At 35.3% G+C, this 19,094-nt stretch overlaps 1 protein-coding gene across 2 annotated transcripts in view; it reads right to left on the bottom strand.

The window, feature by feature from the left end:
• Window positions 1–13,309: 13,309 nt before the first annotated feature.
• Window positions 13,310–19,094, bottom strand: part of SLC17A5 (solute carrier family 17 member 5) — a 64,775-nt gene continuing 58,990 nt past the window's right edge. For both annotated transcript variants that reach the window (XM_051997271.1, XM_051997272.1), the window contains one exon: window positions 13,310–15,090. In XM_051997271.1, the coding sequence (XP_051853231.1) occupies window positions 14,953–15,090 (138 nt within the window). In that variant the 3' untranslated portion in view covers window positions 13,310–14,952. The remainder of the gene's footprint in view (window positions 15,091–19,094) is intronic.

The following is a 19,094-nucleotide window of genomic DNA, read 5'->3' on the forward strand; positions in this document are numbered from 1 at the left end:
CTGTTGCTCCCTATCATATAGAATCCTGTTCTTTAAACAATTAATATTTATTAAGTTTATACTATATACCATGGATCGGGATTCATGAAATTATGTTTATTTGTTTTTTGCTTGTTCTTTTCCCCCCTTAATAATATTTTATTTTTTCCCAAATACATGGAAAGATAGTTTTGTAGCATCCATTTTGTAAGATTTTAAGTTCCAATTTTTTAAATTTCCATCTCTCAATTTCCCCCTCTCGAAGACAGCATGCAGTCTAATATAAGTTGTATATATATACAATCCTTTTCAACATATTTCTAGATTGTTATGTTGTGCAAGAAAAATCAGATCAAAAGGGGAAAAAACCATGATAAAGACAAGTCAAACAAACAAAAAAGGTGAAAATAGTATACTTTGATCCACATTCAGCCTCCATAATTCTCTCTCTGGACATGGATGGCATTTTCCATCCCAAGTTTGCTGGAATTGTGTTGGATTACTGCATTCCTGAAAAGACCTAAGTCTATCATAGTTGATCAACACATAATCTGGTTTTGCTCACTTCACTCAGCAGCAGTCATGAAATTATTTGCTAAAAAAATGTTGAATTCCTCTGTAATCTTATGAATTTAAAAATATAATTCTGAGAAGGGGACTGTAGCTTTTACCAGGCTACTAAATAAACCATGATCTTAAAAAAAGAATAAAAACCCCGATTCAAAAATAAAGGGAAAGATCTTCTGACTTTTTATGTACAGACAATTCTTGGGATCATAGAAGTTCATATAGAATGGAGCTGGAGACATTATATCTGTCAATGGGCATACATAAGCACGCGCACATGCACACACACACACACACACACACACAAATACAGGATTAACTATGGTTCAGGATCATCACCTTTCCTTTCCAATTTTTGATGCATGTGAGTGCTATCTTGAGGGAGATAAATCATAAAATAAAAAAAGGGTATGTGAGGAATGTTGGGAAGTGGAAGTCAAGGGAGAGTAATGGGAAAGACTAATAACAAATATGTTAGTTTTGCCATGATAGTTGTATTGGTGGGATTTATAATCTTTATCTATCTATCTATCTATCTATCTATCTATCTATCTATCTATAAAAGCTTAGATCCAGATTCAAAGTTAGAAAGTAACTGGGTTTAAGTCCCATTTCTGACTATATTGCTTGGCTATAAGCAATATATTAAGACTATATTATTAGTAAAATGTATCATTGGAGAGTTTCTACATTATAGAGACTTCCTTTCATGGGTAAAATCAGTTTCAGACAAAAAAGACTTTACAAATGGGGATGATAGCATTTGTAGTTCTAACCTTATAGAGTTTTGTGAGATTGAAAGGAAATAATGCATATAAAGTATTTGCAGGCCTTAAAGTGATATGCAAATGTAAACAAATATTAGTAGAAGTTGTACCAACCACTTTCTTACCTAATGGGATGCTTAGCCATGGGGAAGGGGGAGGGGTAGAAATGGATGAAGGGATCAAGCACAGGATTAAAATTATAGATCATAAATTTAGTTTTGGAAGGGACCCCAAAGGTCATTTAATCTGTTCTCTCATTATAGATGAGGAATTTGAGATCCAAAGGAGTGGAGTCTTATCCAAGGTCACATTGGCAGCAAAGAGAAGAGCCAGGATTTAATCCTCTGACTCCAACTCCAGCACTGACTATACTGTGTCACATTGCCTCATTCTAAATTAGAATGCCCCTTGGAGCCTGAGGGCTATTTTGCATTTCATGTTCCTCAGCGGTTTACATGGTGCCTGTCCTAATAGCAAGCTCTTAATAAGTGCTTGTTTTTTAAATTTATTTTTAATTAAAATTTTTTTTTAATTAAAGCTTTTTATTTTCCAAACATAAGCATGCATGATTTTTCAACATTAACCCTTACAAAATCTTGTGTTCCATTCTTCCCTTCTTCCCCCCTCCCCTCCTCTAGATGGCAAATAATCTATGTTAAACATGGTAAAAATATATGTTAAATTCAACATATGCATACATATTTACACAATTATCTTGCTGCACAAGAAAAATGAAATCAAAACCAGAAAAAATAGAAAGAAAATAAAATACAAGCAAGCAACAACAAAAAAAGGGAAAATACTATGTTGTGATCCACACTCAGTTTCCACAGTTATCTTTCTGGGTGTAGATGGCTCTCTTCATCACAAAATCATGGGAACTGGCCTGAATCATTGTTGAAAAGATCCATGTCCATCAGAATTGATCATCGTGTAATCTTGTTGTTGCCATGTACAATGATCTCCTGGTTCTGCTCTTTTCACTTAGCATCAGTTCATATGTCTCTCTAGTCTCTGAAATAATCCTACTGATCGTTTCTTACAGAACAATATTCCATAACATTCATATACCACAATTTATTCAGTCATTCTCCAACTGATGGGCATGCACTCAGTTTCCAGTTTCTTGCCACTATAAAAAGGGCTGCCATAAACATTAACAAATACTTGTTAATTGCAGCACCCATGGACAGCTCTGTTCTTTCAGAAATCAGCACATTAAAAAAACAACAACAACATACTTTTTGTATGTTTTCACTCAATTCTTTTTTGTTGACAAAGATACATCAAATATTTGATTTATGTATTAAAAAAATACAGTAGGCTGTTTTTGTAGCTTGCACTTTTAAGAGTGTTTGGATAACCAAGAATTTTGATAATGAATTTAGCCTAACTATATTAGATTTTTCTTACTTATACAAAATGAGGTATGAATGTGTGTATGCATTTAAGAATACATGACAGACAAGTTTTTTTGACGGGGGAGCAAGAAGTAGGAAATACATGTTTTGTTGTTAAAACATGAATTTTTCAGTTTCCATAGAATATAGTCATGACATTTTAGAACTGAATTAGTAAAGGCTAGTTAAAATATTGACTATTTTGACATGATATAAGAAACTGAGTAAATAGTATGAATCATGCAACTGTAATATTATGCATTATTGTCAGCACATTCTCCTAATCACTGATTCTGGCTGGTTTAAATTACCAGTCATTTGATCTCTGTCAAATGTAAGAGGAAAGTTTTCATCTGTAACTTGCATAGTCAAACCCATGTGCCAGGAAGCTTAGAACAATTACACAATATTTGACTTTTTAAAATTTTACTCACCAATTGAGGGCCAGGGGCATGGAAATCTGTCTATTAATATAAAAAGTAAAGTTTTTCATTTCATATAGTTACTGAAAAGGGAGAGCAGACTGAAAGAGAGTGTCAGAAGCAAAACACTGGTAGGGAGGGAAAAGGGAAAAAGAGAGAGAAGAGTATAACCTGGGAAAAATAGGATGATAGGAAAGCCAGAATTAGTAATTTTAACTATAAATGGGAGGAACTCTCACATAAAACAGAAGCAGAGAGCAGAGCAAATTAAAAGCCAGAATCCTACTATGTTATTTAAAAGAAACACATTTGAAGCAGAGATACATACAGAGAAAAGGTGAAAGGCCAGAGTATATAGATTTTTTCTTTTTTTAATTAAAAAAATTATTTATTTTTAAAACACATTGCTTTATGAATCATGTTGAGAGAGAAAAATCAGAACAAAAGGGAAAAAAACATTGGAGAGAAAGAAAAAAAAATAGAAGAAGTAAACGTAGCATGTGTTGATTTCCATTTTATCAATAGTTCTTCCTCTGAATGCAGATGGCATTTTCTATCCAAAGTCTGTTGGGATTGCCTTAGATCACTGAACCACTGAGAAGAACCTAATTTTTCCTTAGCTGATCATCGAACATTCTGAGCATATAGTTTTCTGGAAACCGTCAAGAAGAGGGAAAAACTTCTCAGTAGTTAATACTTAAATCAAATTAAGGTTTCATAGTGACAGTTAATTTGTTTCCTTTAAGCAGTAGGTGATGTTGAATTTGGATGTATTTTTGATTTTGTTTTCTTAATTTATACTATGCCTGTGATGAGACCCTATCAAATAGAGCACTAAAGAGTTTTCTCATTAACAAGAGTTTTTCATATTGTAGTCTTAATAACTTGTGCTATGTTTCAGGATCAAATATTCAGAATGAATGTGAAAGGACTGAACATTTTCTTTCCAGATTCCATCACAGCAGGACTCCAGCTGTAACTACCAACGTGGAATGGGAGGAGGGGGAGGGGCTGGGAGACCAGGTCTAAGCTTCCTATTGTTCTAAGAGCTTATCTCAGTTCAGCTGCTCTAAATTTCAGTCACTCCAATCTCTTTCTTTGTGTTTTCTAAGCCCTCAGGGATGGAAGCTCCACCTAGAAACCTCCAAACCTAATACAAAAGAAATATATCTATTTAATTCTAATTTATGGCTTCCTAAAATGTGATTCTGTTGCAAGTTTCTCAAGAGTTAACTGAATATACCATTCCACTTCACTCTATTCTAAAATGTAAAACTCACTTTACATCATCAGCCTTTCTTTGTTCCCCACTTTTCCCTTATCATGGAGACTCAAATCAATGAAGACTTAAAAAAAATCTCTTTTATTGATATCTTTTGTTTACACATTAGTCATTTCTGAATATACCCCTGCTTTTTCTTCCCTCTACCTGTTGAACTTGGCTTTATTATTTTTTTTAAAAGAGAGTTAAAACAAAATCAATCAATGCAGTGAATACATTCGACAGTGAATGCAACATTGTGTTATTAGAATCCTTGTCTTTCTGCCAAGGAAAAGAGGTTTGTTTCCTCATGTGTTCTCCAGAACCATTATTTGTCTTTCATTAACTCAGAGTTTAGCTTCTTTTTAGTGAGCTTTTCTTACGTATTGCTGCAGCCTTTGTATATATTGTTTATTGAAGTTCATACACATATCCTCAGGTTTCTTTGGTTTCTTCATGTGACATAAAGTTCAAGCCTACAATCTGCCTAAGACTCGACTCATTGGCTGAGAGAATGATTACTTGATGCTCTGTACCTAAGTGAAGAGTGGTGTTGATGAGTGCTAGGATGAGGAAAGTTTTTATAAGAAGTTGTTATATATGAGTCGATGCATTGATTATGTCCACATTTCCAGTGAGCCAGATTAGAGACAATGGAAAATTTCTGCTTGGGTAAGATTGAGGACTCTTTCAATTGAGTTGACATATCTCACTCCAAGTAGGAGAGCTTATTCTTTGGATGTATTTTTGATATATGCTAATTTCTATATAACAGCTCTGCTTTCTGTTAGCTATCAATTTGGATTTCATTCTCCAGAAGGAAGATGTGGAGGAATCAATGCCATGACAAGCAAGTGAATTTCATTTAAGTGAGGGAGGGCTGTGCAAAGCCATTAGCAGCCCCACTGTTTCCTCTGGAGCCATCTGGATCCAACTTTTAAACTTTTTTTTTTTATTATAGCTTTTTATTTACAAGTTATATGGATGGATAATTTTACAGCATCGACAATTGCCAAACCTTGTTCAAATTTTTCCCCTCCTTTCCCCTACCCCCTCCCTCAGATGGCAGGTTGACTAATACATGTTAAATATGTTAAAGTATAAATTAAATACAATAATGTCCAAACAGTTATTTTGTTGTACAAAAAGAATTGGACTTTGAAATAGTATACAATTAGCCTGTGAAGGAAATCAAAAATGCAGGCGGACAAAAATAGAGGGATTGGGAATTCTATGTAGTGGTTCATATCATCTCCCAGAATTCTTTTGCTGGGTGTAGCTGGTTCAATTCATTACTGCTCTATTGGAACTGCTTTGGTTCATCTCATTGTTGAAGAGGGGCCCTGTCCATCAGAACTGATCATCATATAGTATTGTTGTTGAAGTATATAATGATCTCCTGATCCTACTCATTTCACCCAGCATCAGTTCGTGTAAGTCTCTCCAGGACTTTCTGAAATCTTCCTGCTGGTCATTTCTTACAGAACAATAATATTCCATAATATTCACATACCACAATTTATTCAGCCATTCTCCAGTTGATGGGCATCCACTCAGTTTCCAGTTTCTGGCCACTACAAAGAGGGTTGCTGTGAACATTAGTGCACATATAGGTCTCTTTCCCTTCTTTAAGATCTCTATGGGGTATAAGCCCAGTAGTAATACTGCTGGATCAAAGAGTATGCACAGCTTGATAACTTTTTGAGCATCAACTTTTAAACTTTTAGCTTAAAAAAGCTAAGCTCTCCCACTGCATCTAGGGCCATCTCCAATCATCCTGGCCCATATCTTGCCACTGGACCCAGATGACTCCAGAGGAGCCTGTGGCCAGTACAGCCCTTCCTCACTTAAACTCAATTCACTTGCATGTCATAGTATCACCTCCCAGATGTCATGGTCCTCTTCCAGAATGAAGGACAAACAACAACATCCATTTGGACAAGTGGATTTATTTGTTATTCACTTTCTGATAATCTATGTATTGGGCATTCAGTGGGAAGAGAGTCAAGTCATTGGATAGGATTTGGGTTACTCCTTCTGTATTAAGGCATGTACATCAGCAGAGAAGCATGAAACCAACATTTCCTTTAGGCTAAGCAATATTTAAAGGGATAGCTGGACATCATAATGCTGATCTGGTGTCTCCTCTCAGAGGAGAACAGATAAGTTTCATAGCTCCAATTTCATGCTCTTCTCCAGACAGAAATCAGTCTTTTTTGGAAGGGGGTGCTGGAAATCTTAATCATATCTATTTTTTTCCATCTAGTTTTTAAGTAAACCAGCATGGATATGCATAATGTATAAAATCATCATATGCATAAATTACAAGCACATTCTTTTCTTTTTTTTAACTGCATAATAAGTTATACATATATTCACATGCCACAACCATTTCTCAAATAATAGACACTCACTTCAGCTATTTCTGAAATGGAAGATACACATTTTGTTTTCAATGCTTTACTACAAGTTTACTGCTATGAATTAGATCGGGTCTTTTTGCCCTTGACTTTGACCTCTTTGGAGTACATATGCCCAGGAGCAGGGCCTCTGGATCTAAGGGTAAGAGTACTTTAGTTATTTTCTTGACATTGTTCCAAGTTGTTTTCTAGAATGATTTGACAAATTCATGGCTCTAGCAACATTCCATTAATCTTTCCATAGCTTCTCCACACATTGATTGTTTCCTCTTTTTAGGGCTCAGTTTGGCAAAATAGGAATAACAATAAAGAAAAAAAGGAGAAACAACTGAAGCAAAACAAGTATCTAGGGTAGAATATTTCTCCATTTTATTGGACTCAGTTTTAGTTTTTTTCTTTTCTTTTCTTTTTTTTTTTTTTTGAGATTTAAGTGACTTGGAGTCACACAGTTATTAAGTATCTGAGACTAAATTTGAAATTAGGTCCCTCTGACTCCAGTTAGTGGATAGAGTCAGTGACCTCTCCACTGTGCCACCTAATGCCTGAAGGCATAATTTTAAGGACACTTAGAGGACAATATTCAAGACATCTTAAGAGAAGATACCAGATGCTTCTAAAAAAATGATAGTCATTATTATTGAAAAAAGGTAATCAAAGAAAATGTGTGTAATTGCTTATAAATATGCCTACTTTCCTTTTTCTACAAAAAAGCTTAATGAGAAAAATGCACATGTACATCCTTGATGGGTTTTGAGAGGAAACAGGAAAAATTTCACAGATGATAGTCTATAGCAGATCACATTTTTAGACTTAAACAGTTGACTGGATTGTCAAGAATACACAATCCCCCTGAACTCATTTTTTGAAAATATTGCCAAATTATCCCACATATATCTTATTTGTATACTGTGGTTTGCATGTGGTCTCTCCTATTAGATTGTGAATACCTTAAAAGCTTTGCCTTTCTCTGTATTCCCAGCATTTCTCATAGTGCCTGGTACATAGCCAGTACCTAATAAATTTTTATTGACTGACTGACTGACCCTAATGGAGACAGTCCAAGAACCTAAAACCTAAGAGCCTTGGGAATAACTATGCCTCCAGGACATCAAATTTGCTTCAAGTTCAGTTCACTGAAAGAATTCAACTCTCACTAAATGAAGAAATCTTTGTGGACAAGGGACCCCCCTTCCTTATCCCCAACAGCAACAAATGCTGGCCAGCTGCCACTAGCAGGTGGTAAAGCAGGAGCTGTGTGGGGTGAGAGCCCCACCCCACTTCCAATCCTGCTTTCAGTTTATTCCACCTCAGCCATTGTCTGGAGAGGCAACTCCTACGTGCTCAGCCATCCCCACCAACTGCCAACCAACTGTCACCCCCACTGGGAAGACAGGCCAACTTAGCTGAAGCAGTAGAGTTGTAAAGAAGAGACAGAGGCAGTTTGTGACAGATCAAACCATCATAACCTTGAAAACTATCTCCCCTAAGATCCCAGTGAAGTCAGCCCACTACTCCAAAATCCAGAGCCTTTGGAATAGCAATGCTTCCCAAAGCAGTGTCAAATGTTTCAATATCAGAGATCAATATGATTTTATTAGTAGAAATAATATTAAGGAAAATTCACTAGCATTTGCTTTGAGAATATACTCTAAGGGCAGATTAATCCATCTGACTTGGAGCTGAAATCTTTCCTAAGTGTTATTTCCCCCCATTAGAAAGTAAGTTTCTCAAGAGCAGGGACTGTCTTATTTTTTTACTTCCCCAGTGTTTTGTACATAGTAAGCACACAAAAAAGGCTTCATTCATTCACTCATTCATGATGAAGTATTGTAGGTACACTTATTCACAGATGACATTGTGCTGATTGTTCCAAGCCCCAGAATATTGTAGAATCTCCTAAATTAAATTAATAATATCCACAAGGGAACAAGTCAAGTGGACAATAATCTAAATTATGACATATAGTTGGATAGACATAGCTAAGTCCTATAAATAAGTTCTCAATTGTAAAATCCTCACATTAAAATATAACAACTTTGTAAGTGAAAAAAGTCCTAATACATTATTTACAAAACTTTTAATATTTTTCTCATTTTGAGCTTTTATCCCACAAATGGCAATTGTTTTTCATTTTAAGGAGCAATGAGGAGCTATTAGAGGAAAAAAAAAACTAAAAAGAAATAGTACTAATGAACTTAAAAAAAAAACTAATTAATACATAGTTTGGGACCATTAACTTGATTGAAGGCCAGTGTTGGATGTCAGTCATAGCCGCTATGTCACTGTGGTTCTCAAAGTATGGTCTAGAGAATCCTGGGGATCTCTGAAACCCTTTTAGAGGGTCTACAAATTCAAAAATAGTTTTTATTTCCAATATGGTAAATGTCTATAAATATAATCTAGATAAACAAAAACGCTTTGGAGAGATCCTCAATAATTTTTAATAGAATAAATATACTGAAAACAAAAGTTTGAGGACTCATAGGTTTAGCCCTTACATAGGTCAGCTAACTTCTTTTACTTAGTTCAGTCTTTAGATCATATCCTTCATCCCACCTATCTTCAAAATTGTTAGTCAAAAGTGGGATAATTTGGACAGCTCAGTACAAACTTACTGTTCTTATTGGAAAAACAGTGGAAAACACATATGCTACTGACTGCAATTCTGTGAAATTATCATTGTAGATAGAGTATTGTAACTGGACAATTTGCATCTGAAAAACTAGAACTTGCTTCCTCTGAATATATGTGACCAAAGCTAAAGTTTTTGCACTGTGGAAGTTATTAGAACAAAAACAAATAGACAATAACAAAAGTTTTACTTCAGCTAAATCTGGTGTTTTGTAAAAAATATCATCCATATGTCTGTTTCACTCTAGGAGGGGTGAGTTCTAGTGCTGGTGAAATGAGCAGAATTTAGTGTTCCCTTAGAGGAGCATGTTACAAAAATCATTAATTGTGGGGACATAAAGTTTGCTTAGTTCTTGCTTTGCCAATCTGAGGAGAGATGTTAGAAGTACCTTTAGCTCAGTTGCCTAAGGATTGGATCATCCTGAAGGACTACTCTGTGAGTGCTACAGGAAATCTAACCTTCCTTCTCATTAGCCTCCTCCCGCAACAGAGATAAAGTGAAAGTAAACTGGAGCCTGGAAAATTACCAGTTTTCTTCCTAATTGCTCCAAACAGAATAAGGGTTGAAGACTTAGATGCTATGCTTCATTTTCTTATTCAGTGTGCCTGTTTAGATACACTTTTCTCCTTTATAAAGCTTTTTGCTAGAACATAATTTCCATATGATTCCTTCTCTGAAAAAAATCACTTTTACTACTCATGATTTTGTAATTATTGATTGTTTGCTTGAATTTCTCTAAAAGCCAAAAGCAGCTAAGGAAGATTCATCTGTTTCCAAGGGAAAGAAAAATTGACAACTCCATTTAATTTACAATTCTGTTTTTGCTTTTCTGAAATGAGCTGGTTACATTTCTAAGAAGGCAAAGCAGTCTCCCACAATTCTGGTTCGATTGATTTTTCTGAGGAGGACCCAAGAGGCCATTTTTCTCAGTGATATTTCCCTCATCAATATTCTGAGAAACTTTATTTTGAACAGTGAAGAGTGTATCAATGTCATTTTGGAAAATGTATAATCTAATCCCTTTAATCTTCCTTCTGTTGAGGGTATTACTATCCTTCAAGCATCCAATTTTACTACCCAGAAGTCATTTTTTATTCCCTCCCCGCTTCCTTTTTTGTCCCATTTCCCTTTATTTCTGCCCTTCTTCTTTCACCTGGTTCCCTAATTTGTCTCTCTGCTTCCAGGCCCTCATTTCTCAATCCATCCACAGGTTGATAGTGAAATTCCTAAAAAACAGGTTTAACCAGGTCATTCCTGCTCATGAGCCCAGAGAAGCACCATCTTGCTTTTTGTTCCATTTCATTAGAGGAAAACAACACATCTATAAATAAATAAATAAATAAAAATAACATGGCTTGTTTAGTCTTTAAAGGACTTGACAATCTTGACTTCATGTAAGGTCTCTAGGCTTATTGCACATTATTCCCTCCTTTCTCTTGCCTATGCTCCAGCCAAACTGCATTAGCTTCCTGTTCTCCACATACAACATTTCATCTTCTATGTCTGTGCCTTTGCATACATACATAGGCTGTCTTAGAATGCTCCCTTTCTTCTTCATCTTCATCTCTTAGAACCTTAAGGTTCAGTTCTAAGGCCTTTTCCTTTGGGATGCCAATCCTGTCCTCCAAGTTTATAGTGCCTTTCCCCTCTCCAAACCCTATATCAACATAAAAATAACATATACAACCCTTATATCCCCACAAAGGACTTAATAATATTTTAAAGGACTCTTCAAATGGAACATTAAACTGTACCCACCTCACAGTACTAGTGTCTGTATCCTATCTAAATTTATAATTACATTTTCTTTCTTCTAGTTTCAATTAAATGTTCAAACTGGCCTCAGACACTTAACAAACATTTCCTAGCTGTGTAACTCTGGGCAGGTCAGTTAACCCCAATTGCCTCACCAAAAAAAAAAAAAAAAAAAAAAGGAATAAAAAGAGAATTAAAAAGAATTGAAAGCATATTTCCAAATTGCTTTCCAGAATTCAGGATGGCATATTTTTGTTCTCATCAGATTAGAATTGGGATTATCTATACAGGTTTTATATACCTTAAGACATAGGTTTAAGTTTTGTTCCTAAAATATGACTCTGGACAAATTGCTTAATCTATTCTATGCCCTGGGAACTCACTAGAAGTTTCCATTACAGAATTAGATGAAAAAAAAAAAGTAGGCATTCAAATATTTAAAGTATGGGTGATCATAGCATTGTAGGTTTTACAGCTTGATGAGAAAGAGGTGAAATTCAGAGAAATGATTGGTTAGGCATCTGAGTTAGGATTTGAATTTAGGTCTTTCTGACCACAAGTCTAGTATCCTATCTATGATATTGTGAAAAATTGGGCTTTCTACGGAAACTGATGATGTAAACAATCAGGAGAAAGGTTAGCCTATGGCAGATCAAACTGCTTGAAAGCACACTCTGTTCCCTCCCTCACTTTCCCCCAAGAAAGAAACATTTGGTATGAGGTCTGATACCATGTGTAGTTAGCATTTTTTTTTTTTGTTTGTTTGCAAAAACTCTTAAATTTTTGGTACTCAAAAGACCAATACAAAAGCAAAAGATATCAGTAATATAGAAATATAACTTTCTTATTTCTGTTCTTAACTGTTACAGGAACTACATGGACTACTACAAGGCTTGTATTACATAGAGAAGTCTTATAGAAAAGATTATCATCTTCTCTTTCTATCAACCCCCCATAATAATGAAATAGTTCTCAAATTTTAATTCGTTAAGGGGACTATGGCTTGAACGTGTTGAGTCAACACATCCTTTGGACCGGCAGATGCAGAGGTGAGATTTGCATCTAATTGAATCAACACTGTATCTTGGCTGAATATTTTTCCCAATTTATGGTTAAGAAAACTTCTTTTGTTAAGTATTATATGATCCATGACTCTCATTTTGTTTCAATTCTGAGTCTACACCACTAGACTAGTCTGAGATCCAGAACTTCAACCCCATGGTTATTCTTAACCATGGATAGTTAGATTTAAGCAATAAGGCCTATGGCTTTTAGTTCACAGTACTTAAGAAGAATATTAAAAGGCAATTTGAAAAACTTTAGATATAGTTGAAGCATAGAATTCCATTGATCAAAAAAAAATTACAGTATATTCATAAACTAGGATACACTGAAATTAAAAAAAAATACATAGCTAATGATTTGTGTGTGAGCTTTTAAGGATCCTATCTGAAAAGGATCACATTTGACTAGAAACCTTGAAAGAAGTGGCATAAAAGATGCAATGAATAATGTGACCAGAAAATGATGAACTGGGCTATATACTATGATTGATAAGGAATCTCTGATGAATAGTTTCTGTGCTTCACTTCTCCCCTGCCACATAAGACATGCAGAGTGCTTATGGACCCTGTATCAACGGTTTGCTAGGTGAATGGACAAGAATTCAGTATGATGGGGAGATACAGATGGGGTGTGATCTGCTTCCCTGAAAGGAATTCCTACAGAGATGAAATCACAGATCTATCTTAATATTAAAGAACGATATAGCAGAGTAAAAAAAAAATATGTTCTTGTTTCAAGATAACTTTTTAGAGAAAAAATGTGCTTATGTCATATCATCCCTTTTAAAAATGATTATGGTAGGGCATCCAAGTGGCACAGTAGATAGAGCAGCAACCCTGAAGTCAGAAGGACCTGAGTTCAAATCTGATCTCAGACACTTAACATTTCCTAGCTGTGAACCTGGATAAGTCACTTAATCTTAATTGCCTCAGGAAAAAAAAAAAAAAAAAGAGTATGTTATTAATTTTGAAAACAAAACATTTTAGTTTTATGGAGTAAGAAAATACAAATCCTTATAAAAACTGTAAGATAACAGAACAGTCACATTTAATCTTCATTTTAATGACATAAAAAAGAAACACCACATGACAAATTAAAAGTATTTACAATAAATGCTGACTGAATAGGGTTTGAAAAATAAATTACATAAAATTGCACCCAACAGGTAACAAAAAAGTTATCCTAGACAAGATAAGCTAACAGGACTAACAGTTACAAAACATTAGCCAAAACCTAAATCAAATAAAAGTTATTTAAAGCATGCTTTGAAATTACTGGCTGAAAAGTTGGAAAAAATCCCTTTGTAAATCCCAGAGAGGTTGAATCCCAGAGACTAGAAGCAGCAGGACCTTTCCTGGGATGATTTGGGTCTTTAAAAACTACCTTTACTTTGAATTGCAAAGAGAAGCGCAAGTTAAGCCTCCTAGAGGAATGAAGATGTGTTCTGTCTTTGTAATAGTTCAAGAAGCAGGCACCTATATTTGGAACCAGAAGAAACAGTGGCACAGACAGCTGGTCCCAAGTATGGTTCGTGGGATGATTTAAGAATGAGCAGGAATCTAAATCTGTGTTGCAGACTATATGACAACTCAGAATTCAATTTGCTGAGCAGAGTGGGTGGAAGTTACCTCAAATACATACACAGAAGTTGAGATTTCCCCCAGCCCTGGCTGCTCTGAAAGTGCAGTTTCATCAGTCAGTTAAGAGCTACATAATGAGAACTCTATCTAAGCAATGGCACTGAGCTATTACTGGCAAATCTTGGTCTATGTGGCAATGGGTGGCCTCTGCACCCCAAGAGCCAGAGGAGAAACATTTAGGTAAAAACGGTCTGTTGGTGAAAATGAAGCTGCCCTTGCCACAAGCCATCTGACCAAGAGTAAACTCCATGAAGGCAACAACCCTCCCTTCTTATCTCTCCAGGGAGCTGCCCGAGGTTTTACACACAGTGGACCCTTAAGACATTTTGAATTGTATTAGACCAATTACTAGGGCAGATTCTATGGATGCTAGCAGCACCATGGAAACATTAAATTTTCAGACCTGAGGGAGAGTAGATTAAAAATAGCTCTGACTTAGAGAACATGTTGTGCTATCCTCACAATAACTCTGTGAGGTAAAAAATGCAAGTACTTGTGTTTTTACAAATGAGGAAACTGAGACCCCAAAAAGTTATGCGACTCATCTAAAGTCACAAAAGCTTATAAATGGTAAAGCTGGGCTAGAACTGGGTGAAGTGTGTTCATGAGAGAAGTTTAGATAAGAACAAGTCCTTACTGATACCTGAGAATCTCCATTCGACTTGTGGAAAGGTATAAAGTTCACTTTAGCTAATTCTCCTAAGTGTATAGCTCTCTAAAAAGAAATAAATAGCACACTTCTATTTGATGTTTTTTGACTTTTTTTTGATGATCCTGAATTACTATGCATAATTATTTTCTTATAGCTGTGTATCTGAAGCTAAATTACAACTTCCAGCCTATGCTTTTCTCACTATAAATGATTAAAAATATTAAATTACACACACACACACAAAATCAAGTAGTGACATTTCATAATTTCAAGTCTTAAAAGTATATAAGTACATTTTTTGGTGGAATTTTTAAGCATTCAAATATCAAAGGCACTTTTAGGTTACATGATGATAAAAATGAATCAAGAGAGTAGCTTTTTCCATGGTTCTTTTAGTTTAGATGCCTGTGATAACCATGTAAAGCCCAGTCTTGCACTTCACCCTTGGAGAAAGCTGTGAAGAAAAGTGCTCCAAACACATCAATACCAGCAGCAATGTAGAACACCATCTGCCATTCTTCCACTGTGTTCTGTAAAAGGAAAAAAAAAAAAAAAAAAGGAATTCAAAACACTATTATTAAATGCAATCTCTGGAATCTGGGATTGTTAGTGTAAGGGAGTTGATTTCTGAGCTGGAGTTAGGAAGGGGTAGAGGAAAGGCAGAGGAAAATAATCACTAGACATCAAACTATAAAGTTTTACCCATTTGATCATTTTCTGAGATGTGAGCCAAAAAAAAAAGGGGTGGGGTGGGGTCGGGTACTTTAAATAGTTAAGTCCTAGGCAATTTAACAGGGGAAGAGAATTGAGGCTCTGGAATGCTTTGTGGAAGAGAATCCTGGCTGACCGGTTGGGGGAGGGGAGTGAAAGGACATGAATAAGCTTTCAAAGACTTTCTCAAAGTCCTAACACATGAACCAATATTAGCTTTCATAGATCCCAACCAGTCATCTGTTCTGCATAGAGATGCCAGTCTGGAATGCTTAAGAACAGTCCTGTATCAAGAGAGTATAAGTCACCAGAAACTAGTTTCATTTACCCATAGAGTAAGGAACCACAGTAAAACTATCCACTAATAATAATTGTTGACTTGGAAATGTGTGTCACTCAGAAATCCAAAGACTTTCGAGTGAAATTGCAAATGTGAACAAACAACAATCTTCTGAGAGCCTAGCTAGGGCCAAGTTAGAAGCAGATTGCCCGAGATGGGCAGCAGCATGAGCCAACTATAACTCAGCAAATATTACTAGACAAGGAAGACTAATGTGTGCATGCAGATGTTCTGTACACAAAACTCTGAAATTAAGAGTGAAATCTAAGTAAGAGTGAAATCTATGTCCTAACAGAGAGAGGATAGTGCAGGAAGGAGCGACACCCAAGAAGCTCAATTCCAAGCAAATGACAGTGTAGCTTAAGATTTTGGGACTTCTACTAGACAACGTTGCAGCTGCATTTGGGAATTTGTTTCACTGACCTCATTTTCTCTGCCTGAGTTGGGTATAAATGACTGGCAGTGAAAGGATTTAAGTTCCAGTCCCCTGAAGCCACCCGGCTACTGAGACAATGACAAAAGTTGAGGTTGTGGCTGCCACAAATGCCATGTAAAGCAGTGGGTGCTGCTCAGAGCATGAAAGCCTTACATGCTGACTTTGGATATATATAAGAGATAGGAACATATATCTTGAGAAGAAATGATTCTTGAGGGAGAGTGATGGAGGTAGTAAGAAACATATTTTATTGGTGCAAAATGGCTGCAAACTTCATGATAGGCAAAGAAAAAAATTTCAATTTTTGCTCCCATATTTGGAGCTATCTATAAATGCTTGCAAAACTTCTAAACTTTTTTGCAAGCATTTATAGACAGCTCCAAATTTGGGAGCATTATTCTATTAGGGGATAGTGGGAACATAAAAAGGCATGAAAAAAATATCAAAACTAGGAGCTAAAATATTGTGGGAAAAGTATGGTCTTTCCTGTAAAAATTCATTTGGACCAGTGTTAGGCATATACCCCAAGGAGATCATTGCTAAAGATAAAGGTTACACATATAACAAAAGATTTATAGCAGAACCTTTTGTTTTAGTAAAGAACAGGGGAAAAAAAAGCAGATGCCCATAAATTGAAAAATGGGTAACCTAATCGTGGTTCATGAATACAATGAAATATTGTAATGATTTAAGAAATTACAAAAATGATGACTACAGAGAAGCATGGAAAGATTTATATGACGTGATACAAAATGAAAGAGAGTTGGGAAAAAAATATACATTACAACAATGTAAATGGAAAGAACAACTATCATAAAATGAGTGAAACAGAATGTTGTGAAATTACAAAATATAAGCTTGATCTCAAAGAAGAGATATGAGAAGATACTTCTTCCCACTTCTTTGCAAAAGATGATGTTCAAGGATGTGGAATATTACATATAACATGAGACTTTTTGGATATGCTGATCAGTATTATTGATTTTTCTTCTTGCCTTTAAGAAAAAATTATTTGTTATGAGGAATAGTTCTCTGGAATGAGGGAAGAAAAGTGATGCAGGAATAAATTTAGGTGATGTAAAAACAAAAGATATAAAAACAAATTACCTCTTTTATAAAGTTTAGTGGTCCAAACTCCACTAAATTTTTTGATAATTTGCTCAGTTTGGGGACAATTCCCCTCCCCCCTCCAAATTTAATAGTTTAAATTCAGTCAGAATTGAATAAGCAATGAGGAGAAAAAGCAGGGAGAAGAGGAAAGAATTAGGGCAGAGTGAGCTAAAATAGAAAAATGTGAACAATACAAGGGAGAGAAACAGGAACACTACTGAAAAGTCACACTGGTTTGAAATGAAATGAATGTTTTGTCAAAAAGAAATCCTAAAAGTTCATCTTAAATGTGTTGTGAGTGAGTAATCAGAGAGGCAGGTGTGGTGCAGTAGCACCAGAAGAAAAGGGAATAAATCAATGATTATTTATTCTACTAGAATACTGTTTAAGGCAGCTTCTCAGAATTCCTAAGACAAAGCTGCTCTGTTTAACCTACAGCACAAAATAATACTTCAGTGTTACTTTGAGGCAATGGGTGGTTTACAAACCAGTCAATTCATCAATTGTACTGTAATTCCCACACAGCTTCCAGTTTTGAAGATGAAAATTCTACTAGTGACTTTAAAATGTTTTATTTTATAATAATTGTACCATAAACACACTTTGAATTTCAATTATATACTTATAAAAAGATTCAACAATAATAAACTTTGTAAATATGACCACTCTCAAAATAACATGATAACTACTAATGATACAGAGGAAAAACAACGGTCCCTACCTCCAAGGAAATTATAATCTAATGAGAGGGAGAAAGCATGCAAACAAATAAGTAGATATTAGGTACAATGTAATAATGATAAACAAGGGTCCCCCATAAAGTTTCAAAAGAAATCTGAAGGAGAATTCAATGTCATTGGGAAGTGGAAAGTAGTGAAGGCTTTGTGAGCCTGGAAGAACCAAAAAATCATTTCAACAGTCAGAGATGGAAGAGAGTGTATTCCAGATATGGGGGAAAGACTTTCATAAATGAAAGTAACTATGGAAAAGTGCACGATTAACTAGGAATGATAGTACTCTTGACTGGCTGAATACAAATGTACACGAAGTGGGGAAAAGATGAAATTAAATATCAAGCCAAGGAGTTTGGCTTTTATTTTGCAGGTAATAGGGAGCCACTGTATGTTTTTGAGCAAGGTAGTGTCAGGGTCAGACTTGTGTAAGAGAAAGATGATTTTGGAAAAAGATGCAAATGTAGTGTCAAGAATGCTAGGCCTAACAAAACTGTTTATAACTATTCTTGTGATACAGAAAGCAGTTTGAGGCCTATCAGTCCTGGTTCCTTCCTTTGATATCTCTTCTTTGGAAGTACTAATTTATATCAATTGGGAAACACACTGGCTGGCAGAATTAGAACTCAGTACCTCAGAATTACCCCCTAGAATCATGAGAGTAGTAGTAGTAGTAGTTACTGACCTCTGGGGATTCACTTTGAAAGTGACAGGTATTAAGACAGTCAGAGGGGGAGAAAGAGAGTGCTATAGAGCGTTGAGTGGCAATAACAAATAAAAAGTAAAAATTAAAGTGTTTTAAGTTCTTTTCTTGGTACATTTGAGGAAAGAGTAATATGTGTTATCATATCTTGACCCTGAAGTGCTTAAATAAAATTTAAAACATATATATTTTTCTCAAACGGTAGACTAGGAAATAAAATGGATGAAGAAAATGTGAGACCTGGAAGTTCTTAAATATATTTAAAAATGTATATATTTTTCTCAAACAGTAGAGTAGGAAATTAAAATGGAAGAGGAAAATGCAAGAACTATTTAACCATACCCATGACTAAATATCATGTATACAAAAATTACACACTGGTTTGTAAAAGACAATTCATCTTAAATATACAGATATATTTGTATTTAATTTTCTTACATTGGCCACTTAAAAAAGAGGAAACAGCATGATGGAAAAGGGATGTTTCACATTCTCCGGCCCTA

Source organism: Antechinus flavipes, chromosome 4 (genome assembly GCF_016432865.1).
Source record: "Antechinus flavipes isolate AdamAnt ecotype Samford, QLD, Australia chromosome 4, AdamAnt_v2, whole genome shotgun sequence".
Lineage (NCBI taxonomy): Eukaryota > Metazoa > Chordata > Mammalia > Dasyuromorphia > Dasyuridae > Antechinus > Antechinus flavipes.